General features: G+C 40.6%; 4 protein-coding genes across 8 annotated transcripts; 2 read left to right on the forward strand and 2 right to left on the reverse strand.

Moving 5' to 3' along the window:
* Positions 1 to 566: 566 nt before the first annotated feature.
* Positions 567 to 3759, forward strand: LOC104454364 (L10-interacting MYB domain-containing protein). 2 transcript variants are annotated; one of them, XM_010069188.3, is made up of 5 exons: positions 567 to 671; positions 769 to 853; positions 1865 to 2353; positions 2440 to 3024; positions 3114 to 3759. In XM_010069188.3, the coding sequence occupies exons 3-5, from the start codon at positions 2021 to 2023 to the stop codon at positions 3585 to 3587; spliced, it is 1392 nt and encodes a 463-aa protein (XP_010067490.1). In that variant the 5' UTR covers positions 567 to 671; positions 769 to 853; positions 1865 to 2020; the 3' UTR covers positions 3588 to 3759. The 2 variants fall into 2 exon arrangements, with proteins under 2 accessions (XP_010067490.1, XP_018733049.1); XM_018877504.2 differs by having other exon boundaries at positions 588 to 853.
* An 868-nt stretch (positions 3760 to 4627) lies between these two features.
* On the reverse strand, positions 4628 to 8772 carry LOC104454365 (uncharacterized protein At2g39920). 4 transcript variants are annotated; one of them, XM_010069189.3, is made up of 5 exons: positions 8619 to 8772; positions 7531 to 7806; positions 6645 to 7092; positions 6103 to 6300; positions 4628 to 5251 (listed from the first exon to the last, which is right to left on the reverse strand). In XM_010069189.3, exons 2-5 carry the CDS (start codon positions 7598 to 7600, stop codon positions 5062 to 5064), a joined length of 906 nt encoding a protein of 301 aa, XP_010067491.1. In that variant the 5' UTR covers positions 7601 to 7806; positions 8619 to 8772; the 3' UTR covers positions 4628 to 5061. The 4 variants fall into 4 exon arrangements, with proteins under 4 accessions (XP_010067491.1, XP_018733054.1, XP_010067494.1 ...); XM_018877509.2 differs by having other exon boundaries at positions 7496 to 7806; XM_010069192.3 differs by having other exon boundaries at positions 8578 to 8722.
* Positions 8773 to 10697: 1925 nt separating this feature from the next.
* LOC104454367 (adenylosuccinate lyase) lies at positions 10698 to 16141 on the reverse strand. Its single transcript, XM_010069193.3, has 10 exons — positions 15795 to 16141; positions 15289 to 15441; positions 14556 to 14771; positions 14246 to 14428; positions 13696 to 13917; positions 12679 to 12795; positions 12455 to 12598; positions 12198 to 12299; positions 11787 to 11855; positions 10698 to 11325 (listed from the first exon to the last, which is right to left on the reverse strand). Exons 1-10 carry the CDS (start codon positions 16005 to 16007, stop codon positions 11092 to 11094), a joined length of 1653 nt encoding a protein of 550 aa, XP_010067495.2. The 5' UTR covers positions 16008 to 16141; the 3' UTR covers positions 10698 to 11091.
* Positions 16142 to 21002: 4861 nt separating this feature from the next.
* LOC104454368 (laccase-4) lies at positions 21003 to 24839 on the forward strand. The gene is made up of 6 exons (XM_010069194.3): positions 21003 to 21169; positions 21915 to 22066; positions 22411 to 22655; positions 22765 to 22893; positions 23100 to 24017; positions 24358 to 24839. The coding sequence occupies exons 1-6, from the start codon at positions 21059 to 21061 to the stop codon at positions 24486 to 24488; spliced, it is 1686 nt and encodes a 561-aa protein (XP_010067496.1). The 5' UTR covers positions 21003 to 21058; the 3' UTR covers positions 24489 to 24839.
* Positions 24840 to 25940: the final 1101 nt, after the last annotated feature.

Here is a 25940-nt window from a genome sequence, read left to right on the forward strand (position 1 = left end):
GACGGACATTCCATTTCGAGGAGCCGGTCCACGATGATGATGCGGCCAACCATTGTTTTTCACGCGCATTCCCGTACGTGATGATGCCCCCGTCCGTCCATCATCGCCTTTCCTTCCCTTGCCTGAGAGCACGTTGCCCATTTGATTTGCTTTCCTGCCCTTCTTTTCCCATATTGAGCCCGAAATTACGAGGTAATTTCATTTGTGATCGCTGAAGTTTAGTCGCATTCACAACGAGGCTACAGGGACTTAATTGTCTTGCGCATTACCGATTGCTGCTGCGATGGAGCCTACGTGAGCTGTAAAGTTCGGGTTTAACTCTCGACTGTCGTGCGTGAATTCACTGCATTAAAGGCGAAAATGAGTGCATGCAGCCCACCAACTTTACACACCCATCGAAAGCCGTGTGCTCTTCACGAAAGCCGACGAGCCGTGGACATTCTGAGGACAGTGACCTGAGCATGTGTTGTCGGATGGGGGGTTCGTAACGAGATTGGCTGAAGAATTTGGGCCAGGCCCGCCACTGCCCGTGAAGATCCGACTCAGCCCCATTCACAACCCGGTATCAGTTTCTTCTTTGTCCACCCCCCACCCTCTCTCTCTCTGAGTCTCGATGGGAAGAAGACACGACGAGCAGGCCAAATTGAGTTCCTTCGAATCCGCTCACTTGGGTATGTTTTTTTCTCTTCTTCCTTCTCGTTTTCTGGCCTTTGACGACGTTGGTTAGTAGCTTCAAAGCGTGATGATGTTCGATGAGGTTGCTCGCAGTGTGCAGCTTTTCGTGTCCGTGCCTAGTTCGATCGAGACCCACTTCCCCTCGTGACAGTTTGCGGTTGCTCCGCATGCGATGATTGTAAGAAAAATCTCAACTTTTTTGTGTTTTCATTGCTAAGTGCATTAGTCTGTGTGTATTTTGTAAAATTCCATTTCCAGAGAGAGAGAGAGAGAGAGAGAGAGCGTGTTATAGTTGCTTGGTCAGATAATGCGTGCGTCTGGAGCAGGCCTGGACAAATTTGTCATGTTAAAATCCGTATCTCTTTCATTTTATAGTTGTTTTTTGGGTGCTTTCCGATGATTTTCAGATTTCTGACTTTGTGGCAAGTTTTGTTGCTTTGCCTATTTAATTTAAGCCCCTCATATTTTAATATTGGTTGTTTGTTGGTGTGCATAGACCGATATAAGTTGAAATGGCCAACACAATGAGGAGGTGTTCATTTTCCATATTACTTCAGGAACTACATGTCCGGACTGTGTCTTTTAAGACACAAAAATGATGCAATCCTATAGGCAAATCAGCTGTTCTCTGTGATCTGGGGTTTTATTAGTTCTGCTCACTCTATGAATCACTAGACATTCTGTGCCAAGTTAGGAAATGTGATACATTCAATTTGCTGTATAGGATTCCAGTAACCGAGCTGTGCCTGGAAGAGCATTGTTTGCAAACTACACGTGCCTTCTTCATGGAAACACTGGAATCTCTAGTTGAACATGCGGCTTAACAATGTGGACAATTACAAGTTGAAAGGAACAGTTTTTATTTTCAAATTTAACCTTTCCTATTGTTTCCTTGGGCTCAAATTGAATTACTCATGCATTATCATGAACCACAGTTCCTCCTTCCATGCACATGCATTTGGCATGTCCATGGCATGATTTCCACGCACATGGGAATGGGCATGTACCTTTTCGTTTATCTTTTATCATGTAGTAGAAACTCTATTTATTCAGTGCTCTGAAGATTGTCTTTATCGGTTGACACGCTTTCGTGTTCCTTCATAACTTGGTCATTGTGTGCATTGATTATGCTGCTCTTATACATGTCTCGCTAAAGTCTTATTTTCTTATATTTTTCTTCTGTTTGCAGAATCTTCTTTCCTTCTTCTTCTAAATGGGTGGTGTTATGGAGTTATCGGTAGCATCAATGATGCATTTGAAATGTTAAATTTACTCCGTGCTGTTGCCCCAGCTGCAAGTCAACAAATTTAGACTTTACACTAACCATCCCAACTGTGGTGAAGATATGTGGTTAAGCTCATCACATCCGGTGCCAAAGTCAAAGGCATACTGGACACCAGACCTCCACAAAATATTTGTCGATCTTTGTCTGGAGCAGGTTAACGGAGGGAACAGGCCAGGGACATATTTTACAAGGGAGGGATGGATGAATATTGTTAAACTATTTCATGAAAGAACAGGAATAAGTTATGATAGGAAGCAGATGAAGAGCCATTGGGATGTGATGAGGGAACAGTGGAAAGTATGGTGCAAGCTAACTGGTACTGGTTATATGAAATGGGACCGGAGTTCCAACAAGTTTGGAGCTACTGAAAAAGAGTGGGCTTTGTATGTTAAGGTACGGAAATTAACTCACTCTTTTGTCCTTACCATTCAGTTCGGAAAATGGAGAGATAAAGACATACATTACTTTATTTATCCCAGGCAAACCCAGCAGCTGCGCAATTTCAGTTTAAGGAACTCCAGTTTGTAGACAAATTGGAAATCATATTTGATGGAGCAATAAGTAAGAAAGATGCAGGACTTCTCACTCAATGTATGCACAAAGGTGGTTCAGTGACCTCCCCCTTGCAAACAGAAGGTCAAGCCATAACAATGAAGGCGCCCAAAATTGAGGCTGTACATGAACTTGATATAAGCAGTGGGTCAGATGGCGACCTGGATACATACAGCGAAACAAGTCCTGGTCGACAAAACTCGTGCTTACCAGCTCTTAAACCAAAAGCTAAGTGGACACCTGATTGTCACAAGATATTTGTTGATCTCTGCACAGAACAGACGTTGAAGGGTAATAAATGTATTACCAAGGAAGGCTGGAGACATGTTATCAGATCATTTAACCGCAAGACTGGTCTTTCACTTGACAAGAAGCAATTGGAGGATCATTGGGACCTAACCAAGCAGCAATGGAGAATCTGGTGTGAGCTGGTTGGTGATAGTAGGATGAAATGGGATCCAAATACCAAGAGATTTGGTGCGACTGAAGATGATTGGAACAACTATATACAGGTATTCTAATGAGCTCACTATAGGTGTCCTACTTATGTGAAATTGGGACGACTATATGAGTTTCTGATAGTGCTAGGTATACAATGCAGGAAAACCCAGAATCTGCACAATTTCGGTATAAAGAACTTTATCTGACTGACCAGCTGGAAGTCCTTTTTGGTGGAAGAAAAGACTCTGGAGAGCCAGAACCGCCAAGGAAACATAGGAGGCTAAATGATAGTTCAACCACCTCGACTGTGCATACCGCAGAGCCAGAAATTGCCAAATCGGAACCGAGAAAGGAGCACTTGCCCGATGCAGTTGAATCGAGGAGCACTGCAACCATGCAGAGGAATGCTGCGAGTCTTGCAACACCCAAAAACAAACTAAATTATAGTATTGGTGAATGCATCGAGTGTCTTGATGAGATGGAGGACGTGGAGCAGGGAAGTGACCTATATTTGTTCGCATTGGAGGTCTTCCTGAAGAGGGAATATAGGGAAATCTTCCTGCAGCTGAAGAAGCCTAGCGTGCGGATTGCATGGTTGCGGCGCCTACAGTCAGTTGATCCATCTATTGACTAAGTGCAACCAAACTCTTACATGCCTTTGTTTTGTGGGCAACAACAGAACCAGCTGTTAGAAGTTCAATACGTGGCAATTGTACCGAGCCTCGTGATGTAAATTACTCGTATTGGTGCAATGTAGACTGAAGTTTAAAGTTGACTTGGGTTTAAGAACTCATTGATTTTTCTCACTAAAGGACAAAGGCAAGAGCGGAATGAGTAGAGAAGAGTACCCTCACGAGCGAGGGATAGGGTCATGAGAGTCCAATCTTTGGAAAGTACTTTCTTTTCTGCACTTCCTGATAAACAAAGAAGTCGATTTTGCTGAGGGAATAGGATTGTTTAAGAGAGGAGACAGCGATCGAGTTCTGACTTTATGTGTGAATGAGTTGTTCTGTAGCTTCCGAAACTACTACTCTCCAAGAGCATCGTAAGAATAAGACTAGTAGGGGCATAGATAGAGCTTTTACACTAGCCCGTAGTTTCGAAAGCCTTTTTATATATTCTACCCTTATGACTTGGATTCTACATTGTAGATATTCTCTCTGTAGTCCTGGTGTAGCGTGCCTGTCCATTCCGGTGTGGATCTTGTGTTAGTTTTGCGCGTAAATCCTGTGGATATGAGGCAAGTCATCGACTGTATGAGCCGATGGGATTAGAATCACCCCCTTGCATGGCTTGTGCCTCAGCTAAACTCTCTATTTCCTGATTGCTTGAGCCATTTCTGTTGAATCTCATTCATCTTAAGAAATTTGCAGATATGCGGATCGCATGTACCATCGCAGCTCCAGTGCATTCGTTTCAATTTATGGCACTTATGGTGTTTAGTTTCGACTATTTACATGCCGGTATTGAAATTAGTACCCGAGTCCTCCCTGGAATCCCACTTAATTATCTTCTCGAGAAAGGATGAATCTTACATGTTCAAGGAATGGCTGTCGTGCATACTTCATTTTATTCTAGTTTAGTTAATGCAACATTATTCACACTTGGTGCAATTCAGGTTGCTGGAATCCTGTAGGAAGCAGACACTGAAGGTAGAGCTTGTACTTCATCCACTAGTTTCAAAAGCAAGCAAAAAACCCGTTTAATATAACAGTAGCTGAAATGTAGTCGTGCTGTATATTTTTGGTAATACACATTTTAAATTCGTATATGAGTTCCTTGACATAAAACCTACAGCAACCGGTATAAAAGAAATCATCATGAACAACATCATTTACCTTCCTTCCCTTTGAACTGCCAGAGAAGGGACGCAAATAGTAGTGGATTCTAACCAGAGATAGAAATGAAAAATTGAAGATAGGTACTTCACTCTCCTCATACGCGGCGAAGACTTAATTTGATCACTTCGGCAACCATCCACCATATAATCGCTCTGGAGATAATCATGATTTAGGCATGGTTAAGTCGAGTGGATTGACGTTCAAAGCATCAGTGACTTGAAACAGTCATCCACCATGGAGTGATACCAATACTGCTTCTTTTGGATGTCAATGTGCCGACGAATATTTGTAACAAATTGGGTTTGGAATCTTTAATATCAACTTCCCTGAGAATGGACCTGTTAAAGCATCCATGTGGCTACTAATTACGCCTGCAATCCGGAAACCATCCTTTTCCAATGCTTCCCTTCGCCTGGAAAAGTACGTTCTGCTATCAATTTGCAGTTCATCGTCGGATCTGTCAGAGGGTAAACTAATTCAGACAAGAAAAATCTCATGCCTAATTCAACCTATATAAAATAAAGGCTAAAGGCTATGAAGAATTGGTCTTTCATCAAACTGCGAGAGAAAATGGCCATTTTTCAACCGCATAGTTCAAGAGCTTGGCAGATCTGCTGAATTTAATCACTTAATATGCCCATATGGAAGAATTTAGAGGCAACCTTTGTAAGCAAGAATCTTTGAGAGTGAAACCAATTTACCATGAGACAACAGCAACAAAGAATGAACATGGTTCAAAGCAGATATATTAAGCCTAACGCAATCACTAGTGCAAGTATGAACAAGATTCTAAAGTAGCCACATGAGACTTCTAATGTATTCTTTTTTTTTTTTTTTTTTTTTTTGGGGGGTGTGGTGTGGTTGGGAGGGAATGATAAAGGAGAAATTTCAAGACACTCCAACTATATATTAAGAGATAGCAGGCCAACACTAAACGATGTTCATTATCAAAAGAGTTGTCACTGAATTCACCGAAGTACCTTAAAATCAAAGTATACCAACTTATGAGACGACAGCAACAAAGAATGAACATGGTTCGAAGCAGATATATTAAGCCTAATGCAATCACTAGTGCAACTATGAACAAGATTCTAAAGTAGCCGTATGACCCTTCTAATGTAGTCTTCTTCTTCCTTTTTCTTTTTCCTTTTTTTTTTTTTTTTTTGTGTGTTGGGGGGGGTGGGGCACGGTTGGGAAGGATGATAAAGGAGAAATTCCAAGACACTCCAACTTTATATTGAAAGATGGCAGGCCAACACTAAACGGTGTCCATTATCAAAAGAGTTGTCTGTGAATTAGCCGAAGTACCTCATAATCAAAGAATACCAACTTCTGAATCCTGCAGAATATATGATCTCCCTGGCGACATTCTGTTCTCTTTGGGATTTTCTAGAAAAGAAAACCAAAGTCCACCCACGTGCTTGCAACTCCGTGTACAGTTGAAGGAGATAACTTTGCTTTAAATGATTTGCCTCTTCAAAACTCTCACTGTCAAAATTTTCAAATCTGTTCCACGAAAAAGAACATGAGAATCAAGGGACTCGATGGAGGAGTGTAAACTTTGATGCATCATTAACTTTCCTTGCCTAGATTGAACAAAAGTTAGTAATCTAAAACTTCCAAGGTAGAGTGAAGGATGCAGCTGCTGCTGGTGGGATGTGAAAGTAGCCACTGTACAGCGATAACTAGGAAAATGAACTCCCTAAGGAGACACTAGAGAGAAGCAAAAGAGAAAAAGATGAACTATCAGAGTACTTGGCCCTTTGATGTGTGAACAGAATTAATATGTTGGCACTTCACGAGGATTAATAGTAAGAAACAGCACAGAACATAAAAAGACAAGAACTTACCTGTTTGTGACCAGATCAACGTTAAGAGGATGTAGAGATAAAATGTCATCTGCATCCATCAAAACAACATCTAGACCACCATCTACTGCTGTGACAGCACCGAGGTAATTCTGAATCACTGCATTTGTGACATTTAATTCTCTAGCATAGAGACCTCCTTTGATGTATTGCTTAGCAAGAACCCCGCAGAAGGGAGGACAGTCATGTTCTTTCAAGCCACTGAGCTCCGCATGCTGAGCATATATGTTGCAAATTCTGTGATAATAAATTAACTTCTGACTTTGAACAACCCCTGAATTTTTACTTTCACAAGATTGCAACATCACTGCTAACACCACCAGCAAGCTGATTAACAAGATCCCAACCGTTGCCAATGCACCTATGAACATAGTAGCAGCGAAGGATGACACAAAGAATCCTGATTCCACCATATAACTGCTAGTCATCTCTGCATCAAAGAAACCATACAGGAAAATTACTAATTAAACTGTCTGCCACAACTTTTCCTAAAAAAAAGAAATGTTCTAGTCCAAAGTATAACAGAACACTACACTAATTGCTGAACAATAAGAGGACTCCTATCCCATCCCAATTCTTCTGATATGAATATGATGTGTGGATTAGTCACATCGGTGATTTCTACCAAGTTTCAAAATTCTGATGTCAGGAAATAAGATTGGAAGACAAAAAACCTTTAACAGGTAAATAAGGAAAAGAAGGATAAGTCTATCATTTGCTCTGGGGATGCAACTTTTGAATCCATAAAAGATCACATGATAGTAGCTAAGACACCATTGGCCATTCACACATTGAAATATGCAGAAGATTTAACAGATAGGACTTTTATATACCGAATTGCAGTAGATGTGATTAAGTTGCTGCATACCAGAACCACCTCTGTTTGAAAGGCTCCGGATTGAATAGCTTCTTTCCATTTGATGGGCGTTATCAGACATGATTTTTACCTCCTTAGTAGTTCAAACCTCAACTACTCCCTCCCAGGGACGTTTCAATTTCTCCCAAAAATAAGAGCAAACAAAGGTCACCAGGGATTTGGACAAGCAGTGGATAGCTTGTGAAATTGGCAGCTGAGGGAATGAATGGAGACACCCTCTTCCTCTATGCCACAAAAATTAGCTTGGACATCTTCCATATGCATTATCTGCTAAGAAGCAATAAAGGAATATCACAACATTACCTCAGATGGTGCCGATTCAATTTTCCTGGCAAATTTTCAGCGGTAGGAAACCAATTCATCACTAAGCCCGATTCTCCAGCACAAGTACTCTTTTTAAGTGACATCCTGAGTTACATAACTACTAGATACATAACCACTAGAATAAAGTCTGATTGCTCTTTGATAAATTGGTCACGTTTATTCTTAGAGTAGACAGCTACTGAGTCTTTTGCTCAAGAATATCTTGCTTTGCTTGTTCCAACTCAAGAATGTATTGAAGTGAAGATCAAGACAATCTTGCAGAACCCTCTTGGCCAAATGATAGGACTACTCCTAAAAAACAGAATCGAGTAAAAACAATCTTGAACAAAATCTTCACACAGCCCCACCACAAGCTGCAACGCAAAGGCGAACAATCTCAACATTGTCGTCCAACCGCTGGCAAATTGTACTAGAGAAATTACAGCAGAAGAAGCCCAGATCACCAAATAACAGAAGGACATCAAACTATTGCTTAGTGCCCACACTGAACACATACCAGTCACCCTTTGCTTCTCATACCAAGAAAATCATAGTAGTTTTAAATATGAATTACCCTTATCACTGAGAAAATGTCCAAATATGATGCAGCGACAATATGAAACCAGGGGTGGCAGAATCTCAAATGGGTCGATAGAAGGATCACGAAACTTGTGTAATAATTGGGAGAAGATGACGCAAGAATGGAAAAGAAACAGATCGCTAGTTGTGAGGAACCTGAGAGGGAAATAGCCAGAGGAGAGGCGGTATTGAATTACCTTCCTGCTGAAGGCGAGAGAGAATCGCCGTGATCGATCCCCTCGTGTGTGACTCGACTTGACCTCCATTCTTTCTCGTGAGAAGGTTCATCTTTTTCCTTTGTTTGCATGATGATGATGATGACGACGGCGACACGGACAACTGGACCAGTCAATTATTGTAGCGTGGTAGTCGGCGAGACTAGACAAACAATCATCACTTATCGCTTGTAACTATTACAATTTAAAACTGAGTAATCTTGAAATGATAGTATTCAGATTTAGAAAGACACTAGGGCGAGCAATTCCAAGTTACACACAGGTTCCATATAAAACTTAGAACCTATCCGTTAAAACAGTTTCTTCAATTTTTGAAACTTAGAACCTATCATGTTACAGTCTATTTAGGTTATACTTATATTATTAATTGAATAATTATAGTGAATTAAAATATTTAATAATTATCACTTATTACTATAATTTACTAACCATAAAGACACATAAAAAATATAAACATTGATAAAGTAAAAATCTCAATTATAAAATGAAAACTCAAACTAGTGCTTTCAAATTATACTATCATCATCAAACAGTATGGAATATCGCAAGATCATGCAAAAACATGAATAAAAAAAATATTAAAACTTATTCTAAGCTCTTGGTTACTGATTCCAAATTTCAGATTCATCCAACTAAGAATCTGAAACCTACTCGTTAAAACAGATTTCTCATTTTTTGAATCCTAAAACCTACCCTACATACTTCGAAACTAGAAGCATATAGATTCTATTCCAAATTCATTCAATTAAGAATTTGGAATCTACCCGTCAAAACAGGTTTATTATTTTTTAGAACCTAAAACCCATCTTGCATACTTTAAAACTAGGAAATATACATATTATCATCAGTCCGGTTATCAGGTCTCAAGTTTTACCTCGGAACTATACTTACCCCTAGCCAATATTGCCCCCATATGACAATGTATTAAGACTAGACCTTAAATTCGAGAAAACCATACTATAAACAAAAAGGCCTAACCATGAAAGCCCATCTAATCAAAGCTGTTAAAGACAAGGCCCTTACATTCTCCAAGGTCTCGAATATCCCCCGCAATAAACGTCTTCAGCTTAGTTGGGGTATCCACCCTTATATCTTTGAGTAAACGTTTCGACCTCCTACTGAAGTGATCATTTGGCCGTCTCCGTTCGTGTTTTTCTTTGCATTGATGATGCTCGTGGGTAGCCCCCCCCTCCCCCCTTGTTTGGGTTGTTCTCTATCTCGTCTTTCCCTGGGTCTTTCAGTCGCTGTTGTTGCTAGTTCCAGTTCACCCGACTGTTGCTTTCATTTGGTTGTATTTCTGCCCTCCCTCTTCGTTTATTATTGGCCTGCTTTCTGCCCTGGCTGCGCTATTCGTCAGCCTTCTTTTAGCTACCTGTTATTCTGCTTCCTATATCTTTCTCTGCAGCTCGGGTTGGCACCCTTCCACTCGGGTGGTACTCTCACAGTCTGAGTGCAAGTGGTGCCGGCTCTTCCCTGCTGTTCTTTGTACGGCCTCCTGGTTCTCTAGTCTATCTATAATACTTACCTTATACCCAAAAAAAAAAAAAACAAAACAAAACAAAACAAAACAAAAAGGCCTAGCCAATAATAAGCTTTCACACGCACGCGAGCCTCGTCAGTCCCTAATGCTCAACTTTTTTTTCACTCTATCTTATAATTTGCATCCTCTTAAATAAAAACTATCTTTTTACTTCCTGTCAAAATGTAAAATATTATTCAAATTTCAAAAAATAATGAAAAAGACTTGTGCATCTCCAGGGCATAATACATAGTTGCGTCCTCTTATATAAAAACTATATTTTTACTTCCTGTCAAAATGTAAAATATTATTCAAATTTCAAAAAATAATGAAAAAGACTTGTGTATCTCCAAGGCATAATACATAGCCTTTTCTGACTGCCAGATATTGAAATAATTAGCAGAAGCCGAAATTTCCCATATGAGCTCATGTCCGAGCTCCCTGTGAGATAATCTCGAGACGGTATAATACACATTGCAAAACGACACTCCCTTCAGGGGAAACCCTAGTCTCACACTCAATAAATCAAATTCACTTTATCGAGTTCCATTCCTATAAACAGATTCCATATTTCCAAACCAAATTATTAAGCTAACAACATGTTTATGTTACATGTAATGGTGCCAATAAACATCCCAGCCGACATTGTTTTGGCCGAGAGAAGACAGTCTCATTTGAGTCAAACACGCCTGGACTGCATCACCCTCAAAATTTCGTTCGATGCAGTACATGACATATCTTAGCACCGAATACAACTCTGCATTCTATAATGCAGGAAACAAAATTCTCACCCAATGAAGTACCACATACAGGTCAAGTTGAATAAGTTGCCGACCAATAAACAAAGGACATCTCAAACGCATGGCACTAATGCTGTTATACTGCATATTATGCCAACATCCCTAGTGTCCCCCTCTAAAAAATTTCCAGACCGCTCAGCAAATTTACAGCTACATCTACATTCATGGCCAACTCAGCGGCGGCACCAATGTAGGTATGCGGAGTCAACTTCAAGAGATTAATTTTTGCTTCCTCAGGTAATTCTAGACCTTCAATGAATTCTGTGATACTTTCTTGTGAAACTGCTCTTCCCCTGGTCAATTCCTTTAGCTTCTCATAAGGCTCTGGGACCCCGAATCGTCTCATGACCTGTGCATATTAAGTATATAGATGAGCAAGGCACAAATTTACTAGTTGACGTGGAAAGAGAAGGCAAATCATATTGCAAAACCAGAAAAGACTGTAGTTTGGTACAAAATCGGATGAAAATAGAAAGATGTGACATAATTATGCAAGAATGGACAGTGCAGACTGATATAAAATATTATGTCCATATTGAAAGATAGAGAAATATGGGCACTCCTACATTATCGAAAAAGGTGGTATTTTATTCCACACCCAAAAAAAAAAAAAAAAAAAAGTTAAAGAGCCTTCTCCTTTCTTGATGATAAGCCACGTCATTCTCTTCAAGAATAAAATCATGACAATCCCCGTGACACCGCCATCTCAGGCAAGAAGATAAAAACATGGATCAGAAAAAGTAAATAGCTTTCACCGACTTAGAACCCCCCCCAACAAAAAAAAAAAAAACAAAAAAGTAAGATACATACAGTTTGTATTGGTTCAGCAAGAACCTCCCATGAATGATTCAAGTCCTCGCTCAAGCGGGCCTCATTAACCTAGAAACAAGAGATATTGAACAGAATAAATCATCCTTGTACAAGCAACTACAGCATTCATGTATTCTTTTTGAAAGCTAAAGAGCATATGTTTTGTGACAAAAACTAAACAAGCCATTCTTGCACGCAAAAGAAGGTTGCCTGTAAAGTCTGAGGAAAAGAATAAGATAGTCGAAATTCAACTTAGAGAGTAATTAAGAGACTGCTTCTAGACACGCTTATATTGCTTTGGTCAACAGCTGCTCATCTACATTCACCCTAGGAAAAAAGGAAAGAAAGAAGGGAAAGGGAAAGGGAAAGGAAAAGGGAAAGCAGCAGCCTAACATCATACTCATGGGATACCTTAAGTTTCCCTATGCCCTGCAGTGCACTTTTATAGGCAAGAAGAGAATGACCCAATCCTTCACCCATGTTCCTCAGTACAGTCGAGTCAGTTAAGTCACGCTGCAATGAAAGACAAGCCAGAAAGTTTATAATGATCAGCAAAAATGTCTTTTCTTGGGTAAGTGGAGAAAAAAGATTGTTGGTGACAAGCAAGTAGATGATACTTTCTTTTAATAGCATCTATTGCTTGAAAGGGAATAGAAAACTGGTCTCACCTGCCAACGTGATATTGGTAGCTTCATGCTTAAATGAGATAGACCTCCATTGGCTTTACCAAGATTGCCTTCGCTATTTTCAAAATCAATGGGATTTACTTTATGGGGCATGGTTGAAGAACCAATCTCACCGGCCTTAGTTATCTGTTAAAATGTATTTAAGAAGTTAAATGTTTTCAGAGTTAAAATAATTATAAGAAAGGCAGATGCATCGCAGTTCTCACCTGCTTGAAATAGCCTAATGAAATGTAGCCCCAGATATCTCTATCAAAATCAATCAGTATATTATTGAACTGGATAAGTGTATGAAAAAGTTTCGCCATGTAATCATGAGTTTCAATCTGCAATAAGTAGAGGCAACATCGATAAGTTTAAGAATTTAACAAAAGAGATTTTCCATATGATCGCTATTTTCTATCTGCAATAAGTAGATGCAACATCTATAATTTTAAGGATTAACAAGTCCAATAATGGGTTTTCTTACTGTAATCAGAAGACCCTAGGTGATAAATATTGTCAAGACAAAACTTTTGCAACACCAACCTAGTGTGCGCAACAATTTTGACGTCAGGCTCATGTATGTTAATCAAGTATTATACGATACATTGTAAGTATACGAAAACTTTCCCAAGGCAGCTTTCTCCACCATTGATTTGATAGTAGTAACTTCTCACTCTCTCACTAACCATCAAATCAAAGATGAATAAGGCCGATTGTGGAGAATTTTTTTCCCACTAGTGGCATATGCAGATAAAACCATATTTATATGCCAAAAAGAGCACTGCCAAGTATATTTCCATGAATGTTAAAGGGCTTATATAAATTATTGATAGAATCCTTCCCCAATACGCATTGCACTGTTTCACATGTCAAACACAAAACTATTACTAAAAAATCTACATATTCGGAATATAACTATCTGTAAATTTGAAAATAAATTTATACGTGAACATTCAGAATTGACCAAGCATTGTCATGACTTCTCTGCAAATATGAGTACTGAAACTCTGCATCGAACCTTTGCCATGTCATTATCATTTAACTGATCACCTACAGTTCTGTATGAGCCTTTTTATAAGGAATAAAATGCTAACAGTAACAGCAACCCATGGATTCTTTTTTAGTTCTGATTATTCTTTTGTTTCATAAGTATCATAGTAACAAATGATCATATTTTCAGGTACTCTGGCAATAATATTACTAATTTACAGAACTGGAGAATAAAACCTCCCCAAACACACCTGGGTAACATATGGATTAAAACTCAACCCGAGAGACTTCACAAATTCTTCAGCTATATGGGGCCAGTCAATATGAGGATATGCAGCTAGATGAGCATTATAGTTTCCCACTGCACCAGCAAACTTCCCCATAATCTCAACCTGATGCATTTCCTTCCTTTCTCTACTCAACCTGACAGCAAAAACTGCCATTTCCTTCCCCAAAGTCGTTGGTGAAGCTGGCTACAAGATAACAAGTACAGATTAAGCAATCCACCGTGATGGTTAAAATGGAACTCAGGCTATAATTTAAATTATCAGGATAAGATAATCAAATAATGCACCATTATCGAGAAAGAAAGACAACAGACAAGTGACTTTGATAATTTCCAGGTCAGAGAATCATAGGAACATCCCACCATGCTAATCATGACATCAAGTATTTTAAGGGTCCAAGCAGTGCACTTTTCTCTTCATTTTTGTAGATCACATAACTCTGCCACAGCACTCAAAAAACAACAGTGCCAAGAAGATTATTGTTAAATCTACCCAGCCAAAGCTGAAAAATTACCTGACCATGTGTACGAGAAAGCATAGAAATGTAAGCATTATCCTTAGCCACGGTGCAAATAGCCCTGATCAATTTGTCCATGACAGGAAACATGACGTTCTTCATCGATTCTTTCAGCATCAGTGCATGAGCAAGATTATTGATGTCCTCAGATGTGCAAGCAAAATGGAAAAACTCAAGCACCTGCACAGAGGGAGAGAAAATTTGCATCAACTTTCCACTTTGCACAAGGATAATCCCAGACAAGTGAATGAGGAAAAAGACGTAGCAGGTTATCTGAACAATACAGAAGTAAAGAGTGGCTCCAAACCTGCGCTATCTCTGGATGTGATTGACACTTTTGTTTCAAGAAATATTCCACCGCTTTAACATCATGGTTTGTCACTCTCTCTATGTTTTTGATTTCCAATGCATCTTCCAAGTTAAAACCATCAATTAGCCCTTGCAAAAAAGACTCAGCTTCTTCACTGAAGCTTGGAACCTCTGTTAGTTCAGGGATTTGGGAGAGCTTCAGCAACCATTTAATCTGAAAGGGAGCACTAATTTGAATATTTTCCTCAAAATGCTATTAATCATGAAAAACAGAGAAAATAACTAGTGACACAAGAAGGCAACCATTAGCAAAAGAATACAAATACAACTCAAAAATAACAAGTACAGACTCATTTTTTTCACAGAATTAGATATTTTATACCAAGCAGTAGATTTGCTCTAAACCAAATGAACTTGAATTCACCAGTTGCCTGTCCTACACTTTTGCCATGTGACATCTAAAAATCATTTTCAAACATGTGCCACTCTGGAGAAATATCAGACAGATTCCCAGTATGCATTTACTGCACACAGAATCATGGTTTTCAGATTTTCAGTATATATTTGCAAAGGCAATTTAAGCTCAATGGTACAGTTTGGTAGAACTATTGCACAGATATTGAAGCAGTATTCATCTGATGCAATTAACCAATTACATCATGAAGCAGATTCAACATAAAACAGCTAAGCATATTCACGTTTGCAGAGTCACAAGTGGAATGGGACAGTACCTCGACAAGAACACGAAAATAGATTAGGCCGTATTCACTCATGTAAGGAGCAAGGTCCTTCACTTTACTCCAGTAACGACCATCCAAAGGTGACAAGGCTGTCAAACTCGAAAGCTCGAAATCATGCGAACTCTGGCTAGACATCTTGCCTACCTGAAAATAAATAAACAAATAAATATATTATATATCTCGTATTCTCAAGTCAGTAGTCACAATGGGCGACAAACCGAGAGCTAAATCCTTGCCAAGATTCTCTTTTTCTCTAGAACACGCAGATAAAACACCACATCAAAGGTCCAAGTTCTACACCGCAGCCACCGCATTTCTACTACTACTGTCCATATCAGCAAAAATAAACGTAATCCCAAGAAAAAAGAACAGATTTTTCTCCGAAAGTATCATTGTTTTCCTTCGCAACCTTCGTCTTGCTAACCAAACCGAACCAAACTCGCCTCAGCCGAAACTTTGCACCTCGGATAATCCCACACAACACGCGAATCGAATACCTTGTCGACCGAAACAGTATGGCCCTTCAGTACAGCCTTGACGGCGCGATTCTTCGGCGGGCCCGCCGGGGTCGGCGACACTCGGAAGGACGAGGCGCCGAAGGGGGACCGCGACCGCGACTCGACGGCCGCTCTCCGAATTCGCGTCCCGACCGCGCGCCCGCAAGGCCGACCACCGTTCAACGCCCGAGAGCAAGGCGCTCCGAACTCCATCGGCGGACTAGGGGAGCGAGACTCGACCTCGAAGCGCGGAGCTTGCAGCAGCGGGAGCACCAGTCGAGCTCGACAACGACGACGGAGCTGGCTCGAGTTCGCGGTCTTTTTCGACTTTTTCGTGGGTTACTGTTGGAAAGATAGAACCCTAATCCAATTCCATAAGTGGTGCGAGTTTGAGGACGGACGAAGCCGGTCGTTTTGGGCCGAGGTTAATGGGCCGGACGGGCTCCGCCGGCCCATGGTGAAATGGACTTGGTAGAATTTGGATTCCGCCTAAGTTAGAGAATGAATAATGAGTGTTCACTTTTGAAATGACAAATTGGATTTGATCGTACCTTTTGAAATAATTGATTTTGTCTGTAGTCAGTAAAACAGCATTTTCCATGCGAAAAACTATCTTGTTGGCTTTTGAAACGCATAAAAATGGTTTATGTGAAAGTAACCAAACAACCTCCCAATTTATGTACGGCACGTCACTTGATGGACCTCGAACCACGTAGCACGTCGTGAATTACAAGGTTCAGATGCTCGGTGAAAGCCTGCGCCACGTGGCGGACAAAGACGTGGCGGCTGAATGCTTTCGTGCAATAAAATTACGGTTTTTTTCACACGGATAAGATTTTCGATGAAAATGAAATGACTCCAAACATCAAAATGAGATTACTTATTAGGAAGTTGGTAAAGGCGACATCGACATGCTATACACGATATTATATGATGTGATATGTCGACACGTCATTTTTTTTTTAAAAATAGAAAATTTTGTTATATTGAAATATGTTATCTATTAAATGTATATTACTATAATTTGATTCAAATTCATAAATAAATGAATTAAAAAAAAACCTATAATGACTTTACACTAAAAATATTAATCCATCATTTGTAAATATCATTTATTGTTTTAAATTGACAAATTCAACTACATTCCATCCCAATAATTCATAAAACTTTGAAAAAGAGAAAAAAAAAAATCAACATTTCACAATTAAATTAACATTTAACAATAAGTCAGGATAAAAAAAAAAACTATCCACATTTCATCATCGAATAAAACAAGAAATCTTTTCCTCTTTATCACTTTTTTTTATATATTTACATTTTGACCTCTCATTTATTAAAAAAAAAAAATTGACATGCATATTAGAAATCGCTTGTCGGACACTTTTGACAAAACACAAAAACGTTAGAAAAGTATCGGTACTTCCTAGATCCTAAAGCTCCAAGACATGGACAAGGCCAGTAAAAAGGTCTTCACATCATTATTGTTCACTCAAGTCTTATGTATTGTATATAGGAATTGCTAAAGAACAGTAGTTCGGAGCCCTTTGAGCAAAGAACCTGAACTGGTGGACTCAGAGTCGCCTTTCGTCGAGCTCCAGCATCGTCGACGCGCATTACATTGCAGCAAATTAAGTCAACTGGTGTAACAGCAGAGACCATCTCTTTGCAGGATGTGAACTGATGCTCCTGCAAATACTTGAGATTTCACAAACCTTCATTGTCTATGGACGCTGTTCGGAAATGACAACTACCTATTTTAATAGGAATCCCGTTTTCAGAATGGATCGAGCGTGTGCACATCGTTTTTCTGATCATCTATTGGCGGTTGCTCCGGAAAGTGGTGACGTGAACTGGTGAAGGCAAGATGTTCTGTCCAGGAAGCTTGAGAGCCACGAGCAGCCAACCTGACCATGATGTTGAAGCAAATGTTTAATCTATGTAGCACGCTTTCACACTCGATGACTGCGATGTTTCTTTTCTGTCAATCAATTGGTGGCTTGGCTATGCAGTTTGGCATACACATGTGTCAGATTGTTATGTTCGATAGGAACGCCCTTTTTGATCAACGGCTTGTAGACTATATGTAAGAGAGGACAGGTATGCACCAAGAACGCAGAAGGAACGGTGGCAACCATCTGATGTAGCTTCTCCAGTGCTTTTGATTGAGATAGGTGGAGGGTTATGAGCAGTGAAGCAACCCGTCTGCTAGAGCAAAGTGAAAGGTAATCTACATTGACGGACAAACAGACATTCTCCACCGCGCTCCTAGAAACGGAGAAAAAGTCGGACACAATGGGGAATGTTGATTTTGGTCTATTAAGAAAGTGCATCTTCGAGCGACCGCATTGAAAAGTCGCTTAAATTTGGCACTTCTGCTTCTGAAGCATGCACATTCGCGCGAGCACTTTCATGCTTTAAACATATCTCAATACTAACCACGATGCGTTTTTCATACTTGTATTGGTAGCAACAATTCTAATCCTAATACCGATGATGACAACCCATAGGTATTATCAGAGCAGCAACAAGATCCAAAATTTGTAAATCACTAAGAAGGTAAAGCTTTGGACTTATCGCAGCTTTTGTCATTATGAGAAACAGATACAAGCATCCCTACGCTTCTTGGGATTCCATCCCAATTGCATTTGCATTTTAAGCAACCTCGTTTGGCTCTCACATCTCACATAGATGTGAGAGATCTCATCAACAGCATACTAGCATAGTGCAGATGATCTGAATCTGAAGGTTATTCTAAAAACTCGCATCAGCTGAAAGTTCCGATACATTAGCTCCGTACAGATACAGCTATCCACAAGAGAAGAAGCAGATATTCATGGTCAGGTCGAGATTTCAATTTGTTGTCCTCTTTCTTGGTTCTACCCTTCTTTATTCAGCTTTCCCCGAGTAAATATTTCTCAGATTGCCTTCAATATCGAGATAGCACTAGAGTCTAGACCAGTTCAACGTTCATATCTCCCAAGTATTGACTAGGTTAAATGTAGAAATATAGATCCTTTTATAAACTTTAGGTGGATGAACACAGCTTTTGCATATTTATGAATATGTATGCCCTGTAGACTCTTGAAAAGCTATCGATTATTTGGAAATCATATCACAATCATACCGTGATACTATGCCCTGTAGACTCTTGAAAAGCTATCAATTATCTGGAAAGCATATCACAATCATACCGCGATACCTCCAATGATGGCATATCATTTCGTTTTCGCTAGTTAATCATTAGATTACATGCTTCAGGCACTTGAGGCAACGAACCAAAAATGGCGCGGATCGGTGAGTGGCATTGTCAACGCACCCCTAGACAAAGTGTGGCCTGTGGTCTCCCAAACAAAGAGGTTATCAGAGTGGATGCCGATGGTCGAACGGTGCACCAACCTAGCTGGAGAAGAGGGCATTGCGGGGTACGTTCGGCTGGTCTCAGGCTTCATGTTTCCACAACCGGATGGAGAGAGGTCATGGATCAAGGAAATGCTGCTTTCTATGGACCCCTTCTCACACGCTTACGTGTACAGAATGGAAGCAAGCAATGTAGGATTAGATGGATCTGTGAACAAACTAAAGCTTATTGATTATGGCGACGATTCGACACTTGTTCAGTGGTCCTTAGAAATAAACCCGGTTGAAGGAACACGCGAGGAAAACATCATAGATTACCTAGGATTCCTGTATAAATCTTGCATAAATAAGATTGGGGGTGCAATAGAAGCTGCATCTAAAAGATCAGTTTAAAGCAACTCCATGTCTATTCTGCAGTAGATGACCCTTTTAATTTCATGTCTGGACATATTTTGTCGATTATGTCGTAACATCCCAGGATTGAACTATGACGAGAATCTGATAATCTGTCTAATAAAGATGAATTTTACCTGAGCAGATAATTTTTTCGTCTTGCTCCTTACAAGAAAAAGTTTAGTCTTGACAAATCTCCAGTCTCATTTATTTGAAGATGGATCTAGAGTTCAAACAAAAAGAAACGGAAGAAGCGTGAAAACTGACGATTCCTTAACGAGTGTTAATTTCTGCAAAAAGAGTCCTGGTCAAGGAAAGCCTCTTTTACAAGGTAAAAGGACCAAGAAGAAAAGAAAAGGGAAAAAAAAACTGGTGACACGACAAAATTATGGGCTAATATCAGATAACATGAGGTGAAAATCGTACAAGCACGGCATGTTAATCATTGAATTAAGATTTGACAAGAACGCGTGGGCCGACAATCAGGGTGAACGATAAGAAAAAGGTAAGAAAGTGGAATCCTCGAGAGGCGTGGGCGAGTTGAGCTGTTAGCATAAGTCCAGATCTTACCTCATCAGCTTTTCCAGTCCATGAAAACCTCGTCCCAACTATATTTCATCTCGCTCTGCGGACAGCAAATCCATTCGTGGACCCGTCATCTTTCACCCAATACCTTGTTTTTTCCAAACATCACATTTTGGGTTTCCCATACTTCTAGAATTCCCGCTCCATAGCTCTTTTTTCTTTGACATGACTCTTCCTTTTCCCCCTCCTTCTGCGACACTCAGCATTGTCTAAACTCACTCTCCTGGCTCAAATATTTATGAATGGAGAAATATTGAATAGACTTCATCTTATAGATTGATCTTGTTTTTTCATGTTAAGAAAAGATTCTGGCAGTAATTTTTCCTTCTGTTCCGCCCGCTATCAGTCCCAATAAACACGTTCTATGTTCCGTATGAGAGTCTCATAGTCCTCCATCATAATGGTAACTCCCCTGATTCTCTGCATATTTTCGGCATGCCAAAACCCTTTCAACAGAGAGAGAGAGAGAGAGAGAGAGATGGCAAGTATCTGTCAAGAAGGGGAGAGGAACCGATATGCGGGTTCACATCTAAGATGAAAACGGCTCTTTCAACTTTTGTGATGAGAGGTGATAAGCGTTGTGGTTTACTTGCAAATGCAGGTGTTCCGAGAGAGGAGAAGACTGGCGAGAGCTTTAAGTAAAATGCAAGGAAGCTCCAGCAAGTCCATGGCTGGCACGGATCCATCCTCTTCATCTCATTTTATCTGCAGGAGGGGGAATATATAAACCTCAAAGCTTGTCACCTCTCAAACAAAAGTTAAAAGAGCCGTTGTCATCTAACCACCTTCCAACAACGACGTCCCATCCCTCCCCTCTCTGACTCTTCTTCCAATTCGGAGCCACCTTGAATAAAAAGCACCCGCAGGGGAATCAGCTGTCCATAATTCTGTCCCTGCCCGCGTTTATCGTCAACTCTAGTCCAACGCGCATGCGCAGGTCAGAGGGAGCGGAGATGGAGCGGTGGTTCCCGGCGATGCTCGTGGTGGCCGTGATGCTTCCGGCGGCCGCCGAGGGGTTGATCCGTCACTACAAGTTCAGTGTAAGTAACGCATGCATGAGCAGGTAAAGGCGGACCGCGTACGTGTCAGGCCATGCACGGGCGCTGGAGGCCTTCTTTGGCCACACCTCTAAAGCGCGCTCGGTCACCCCGGTTTTCCTTCCGCCCATTTCCATTTTTAGCTTCTCCTTTCATTTAGAACCAAATGTTACCGACGTGCCTAATTGAGATTACGGCCAAACGGGAAAAAGAATGCTGGAGCGGATCCAAGTTGTTTATTTAGCAGGTCCTTAAAGATTGGTATCGAATAATGTCCGACACCGTGCATTTCTTGCTAGTACATTTTCGTTATATGGAAACATCGGTGTTTCACACCATAAAAATTCATGTCCGAACTTTAAGTTGAACATAAACATGTCGAAAGTATCTTAAAGTACATACGAGGTTTCATTGAATTATCACAGTTATGGTTGATCTTCCAAGATCATTTGATTAAAAAGTGAGCGAGATATCCATCAGTATGACCGATGGGTTGCACTGACCATGTAGCATATTTCAGGAGCATGGTAATCAAGATTTGCATTCAATATGATACCATCATATCCTAGTGAACTGTCTAAGTTGCAGTGAATAAAGTACACTTTTCCTTCCGTGGGGGATAAGATGAACTTTCCGCAGCTGTTAATTATAAATGAAAGAAGAAGATAACCGATCCACGAGTGGAGATAAGTACGAAAGAGAAGATAACGGAAGACTAATGTTGTGAGGTGGGGGTTGATGGGTGCAGGTGGTGATGAAAAACGTGACGAAGCTGTGCGCGAGCAAGCCCATCGCGACAGTCAACGGCAAGTTCCCGGGGCCTACGCTTTACGCCAGGGAGGACGACACCGTCCTCGTCCGGGTCGTCAACCACGTTTCCTACAATGTCACCATTCACTGGTACTTACTCGATCATGCGCATTTTGATAATCCGGTCGCCCCCATTCCTGTGCATGCGAAATGATACAACGACATCTTAACTCACGTTTTCTCAACGCATTATGAGTTCTGAGTTGCTGTACTGTCCATGATCATTGAATACAACTCTTCAGCTGATTAAAAGTTCATTTAGATCTTGACTACAGTCTCGCGATATTTTCATTCTGAAACTTCCATTCCGGTCTTTTGAATGTAGTGAAACCTACGTAACGACAGTAAGCTTCATTTGTTGATTCTCGGCTCGTGTTCTGTCAAACCTGCGGACCTTCTAATTGGCTTACATTAAATGCGTGTAATTTGTTCAGGCATGGGGTGAGGCAGTTAAGGACGGGCTGGTCAGACGGACCGGCATTCATCACGCAGTGCCCGATTCAGCCAGGACAAAGCTATATCTACAACTTCACCCTCACGGGCCAGAGAGGCACTTTGCTCTGGCATGCGCACATCACTTGGCTCAGGTCGACCCTTCACGGCGCCATCGTCATCTTGCCCAAGCGAGGAGTCCCTTACCCCTTCCCAAAGCCTTACAAGGAAAAGACAATCATTTTCGGTCTGTCCTAAGAGCCTTAACTTAGGCTGCTCTCGGCCCGGAATTTCTCCGAGATCGCACTGCTAATTTTGGCTGAAATTATGTCTTCGTGTCTTGCGAAAACTCACAGGTGAATGGTGGAAAGCCGATACCGAGCTCGTGCTCAGTCAGTCAGTACAATCAGGGATGCCGCCAAATAAATCAGATTCTCACACCATCAATGGATATCCGGGGCCTTTGCCTAATTGCTCTTCTCAGGGTACTGAAATTGGGGTATACATTGTCTCATACATCCGGTTTTAACTCAATTGTATCAAACTCGAAATCAAACTCACAGATGCGAATAGCCTCTGTTTTAGCGAAATTCGGATTGGAATGACACCAGAAAAGCTCACTAACTTGCACTACAATCAACCAATAGAATCCTGGGCTACCGTCTTATTTTTGGCTTTCTGAACTTGTCAGGCTATGAACTCCAGGTTGAAAGTGGCAAGACCTATCTCCTGCGGATCGTGAACGCTGCCGTGAACGATGAGCTTTTCTTCAAGATCGCGGGGCACAACTTGACTGTGGTCGAAGTCGATGCATCCTACACCAAACCCTTCAGCATCGACACGATATTTATCGCTCCGGGACAGACCACCAACGCCCTCCTAGCTGCCGACAAGAGTGGCGGGAGCTACATTATGGCCATCTCTCCTTTCATGGACACTGTTGTTGCAGTCGACAATTTGACCGCAACTGGGATTGTGCAATACAAGGGCACCATCGCCTCTGCTCCTACGGTCCAAGCCAGCATTCCTGCCATTAATGCCACCTCGTTTGAATTCAGCTTCATTAACTCGCTTCGGAGCCTCAATTCGAAGCAATACCCTGCAAAAGTCCCGTTGACGGTCGATCATTCCCTTTTCATCACAATGAGTGCCGGAGTGAACCCATGTTCCACCTGTGTCAACGGGAAAAAGCTGGTCGCGGCGTTGAACAATGTGAGTTTCGTGATGCCGAGCACCGACATCCTCGAAGCACATTACTACAAGATAAAAGGGGTTTACACCGATGATTTCCCTGGAAACCCCCCGACGCCATTCAATTACACAGGGACCCCTCCGAGTAACATGCAGACGACAAACGGGACGCGAGTTTACAAGCTTGCATACAACTCAACAGTTCAGGTTGTTCTTCAGGGCACTTCTATAATAGCACCCGAGAACCACCCTACTCATTTGCACGGTTTCAACTTTTTTGGCATCGGGAAAGGCTTGGGGAATTTCGACCCAAATAAGGACCCCAAGAACTTCAATCTGGTCGACCCGGTCGAGAGGAACACAATCGGAGTGCCTACCGCCGGATGGACCGCGATCAGATTCAGAGCAGATAATCCAGGTAGACATCCTGTTTCTGATTATTTTCTAAACAGGAGCACATGACTGTCAATTCAGCCGCCGAATTTGATTTTGGCTTAACATTAGTGAAAGGATATGGTTTTTTTTTCTATTATTGTGGATGAAACTAGAAAACTAGTCCTTTTCATGAAAAGGAGACTGCAACTCATGCAGTTTCTTAGTATGGGAGGAAGTGGGAAGCGTTCATCTCAAGTCAATATTGACATATTTAATTTAGAATATGATTGGACTAGTGTCAATTTATAGGCTATTCCATAGTGATCCATTTCCTTTAGAGCCCGATGAATCTATGCCCACCTTTTTTTCGAATGGAATTGCAGGTGTTTGGTTTCTGCACTGCCATTTGGAAGTGCACACAACATGGGGACTGAAGATGGTGTTCATTGTGGAAGATGGCGATGGCCCAAACGAGTCCCTTTTGCCTCCTCCTGCTGACCTTCCGAAATGTTAGGAAAATTTTGTGGGGTGGGCTTTCCAATTTGGTGGTTTGAGAATGGACAGTTTGACCAATCAGCAGGGCCGCACTGTCGGGCCAGGAGACTTGGGAGTGTCTGAAGAAGAGATTGAGACCTCATGATGAAAACACAAAAAACAAAAAACAGAGCATTCAAGAATTCTTCTTGGTTTTTAAATTTTAGTGGGGTGGGTTGAAGGTGAATTCGTTGTCTTTGAACTAAGTCAAAAGTCCATCTCTATTTAAATAGCATATGCTCAAGCATATCTGTCCTTGTTGCTCAGAGAAATTTCGTGTAATATCATTATCGTTTTCATTGAAGGATTAAAGTCACTTAATTTTCTGAAATTTCGCAACTCTCGATATATAAATTTTGAATGGACGAGAAGCTCTTTCTAAAAAGTCGTCTAGATCTTTTAGTGGCATGTCTCCACCTATAAATCAAAGGGAAGAGTGATGAATTGGAGTGGAGACTACTCTCCGTTAGAAGATCTCACAATCACACCAACCAAGAGAAGTCAAAGGGAGTCAAACGGGGAATGAATGTCCAGTTGACAAAGATGAGGAGTTTAGTCCAAATTCGAATTATTCCATTTGGGAGGATTGTGGCACATTGTCGGTCCAATCAGGCCAAGTGGTTCCTTTTTGATCTTGGAATTGTACCGTGTGGATACTCATTCCCCATTTTCAAAGCATAAAATTCAGGGTAATAAAGGATCTAATTCGAACGAGTGAAGTGGACCTATACACGTCGGCCCCTAAAAAAATTAAAAGAAATAATATTAAAACTAGACGTAAAAGATATTGACAGTTTCCTCTATGTGTCATTGAATGAAATAAAACAAGAAACCACCATAACGAGACTCCCTTTTTTTGCTGTTATCTTAATTCGAATATTATTCTCGCTAAGCAATAGTCGTTCCCGATAATATATTTAAACGCATCTTAATAATTTAAGATTTTAGAATAACACACCCTTAATTTTAGTTTTTGTGCTTGTTGACGGGTAATTCTCAAGTATAACTCAAAAAAACAAAAAATCTCATCAAAGTTATCTTGATTACGTATCCGATCGTTACATTAAAGTCATTATGCTTTAATGTTCCGACAAACAAAAAAAGTACACTTTATCGTGAGATCTTTAAAACACCGAGTTGATAAGTAAATTTTTTTTCAATATCATTAGAGCTATCTATCCTAATCTAACGATAAGAACCATAACCAATTACATAATTATTTATTTCTTGGACATGGGGTAGAGACTTACGGCCAAAATTCACATAATAAAAAATCAGAGACAGTGAATTAGAGATTTGTCAAAATAAGAGATTTGCTAAGAGTTTCCACAAGTAGCAAAATATACAAACGTTTCGTATAATTATTATATAATATATATATATATATACACACACACACAAAAGTCCAAGATTTGAGAAAATCAGAATATAA

The sequence above is a fragment of the Eucalyptus grandis genome, chromosome 7 (assembly GCF_016545825.1).
Source record: "Eucalyptus grandis isolate ANBG69807.140 chromosome 7, ASM1654582v1, whole genome shotgun sequence".
Taxonomy (NCBI): domain Eukaryota; kingdom Viridiplantae; phylum Streptophyta; class Magnoliopsida; order Myrtales; family Myrtaceae; genus Eucalyptus; species Eucalyptus grandis.

Bases quoted from the DNA above. Each gene is read 5' to 3' on its own strand.
- LOC104454364 (XM_010069188.3), top strand. From the start codon at position 2,021: ATGTGGTTAAGCTCATCACATCCGGTGCCAAAGTCAAAGGCATACTGG. The intron at 2,354-2,439 runs GTACGGAAATTA...TATTTATCCCAG, and splicing joins AGTGGGCTTTGTATGTTAAG to GCAAACCCAGCAGCTGCGCA. The intron at 3,025-3,113 runs GTATTCTAATGA...TATACAATGCAG, and splicing joins ATTGGAACAACTATATACAG to GAAAACCCAGAATCTGCACA.
- LOC104454365 (XM_010069189.3), bottom strand. From the start codon at position 7,600: ATGTCTGATAACGCCCATCAAATGGAAAGAAGCTATTCAATCCGGAGC. The intron at 6,301-6,644 runs GTAAGTTCTTGT...TTCGTGGAACAG, and splicing joins GTTGATCTGGTCACAAACAG to ATTTGAAAATTTTGACAGTG. The intron at 5,252-6,102 runs GTACTTCGGCTA...ACCCTCTGACAG, and splicing joins TGGTATTCTTTGATTATGAG to ATCCGACGATGAACTGCAAA.
- LOC104454367 (XM_010069193.3), bottom strand. From the start codon at position 16,007: ATGGAGTTCGGAGCGCCTTGCTCTCGGGCGTTGAACGGTGGTCGGCCT. The intron at 14,772-15,288 runs GTACTGTCCCAT...GCTCCCTTTCAG, and splicing joins ATTTTCGTGTTCTTGTCGAG to ATTAAATGGTTGCTGAAGCT. The intron at 12,599-12,678 runs GTGAGAACTGCG...ACATTTTAACAG, and splicing joins CATTAGGCTATTTCAAGCAG to ATAACTAAGGCCGGTGAGAT.
- LOC104454368 (XM_010069194.3), top strand. From the start codon at position 21,059: ATGCGCAGGTCAGAGGGAGCGGAGATGGAGCGGTGGTTCCCGGCGATG. The intron at 21,170-21,914 runs GTAAGTAACGCA...TGATGGGTGCAG, and splicing joins TCCGTCACTACAAGTTCAGT to GTGGTGATGAAAAACGTGAC. The intron at 22,067-22,410 runs GTACTTACTCGA...TAATTTGTTCAG, and splicing joins TACAATGTCACCATTCACTG to GCATGGGGTGAGGCAGTTAA.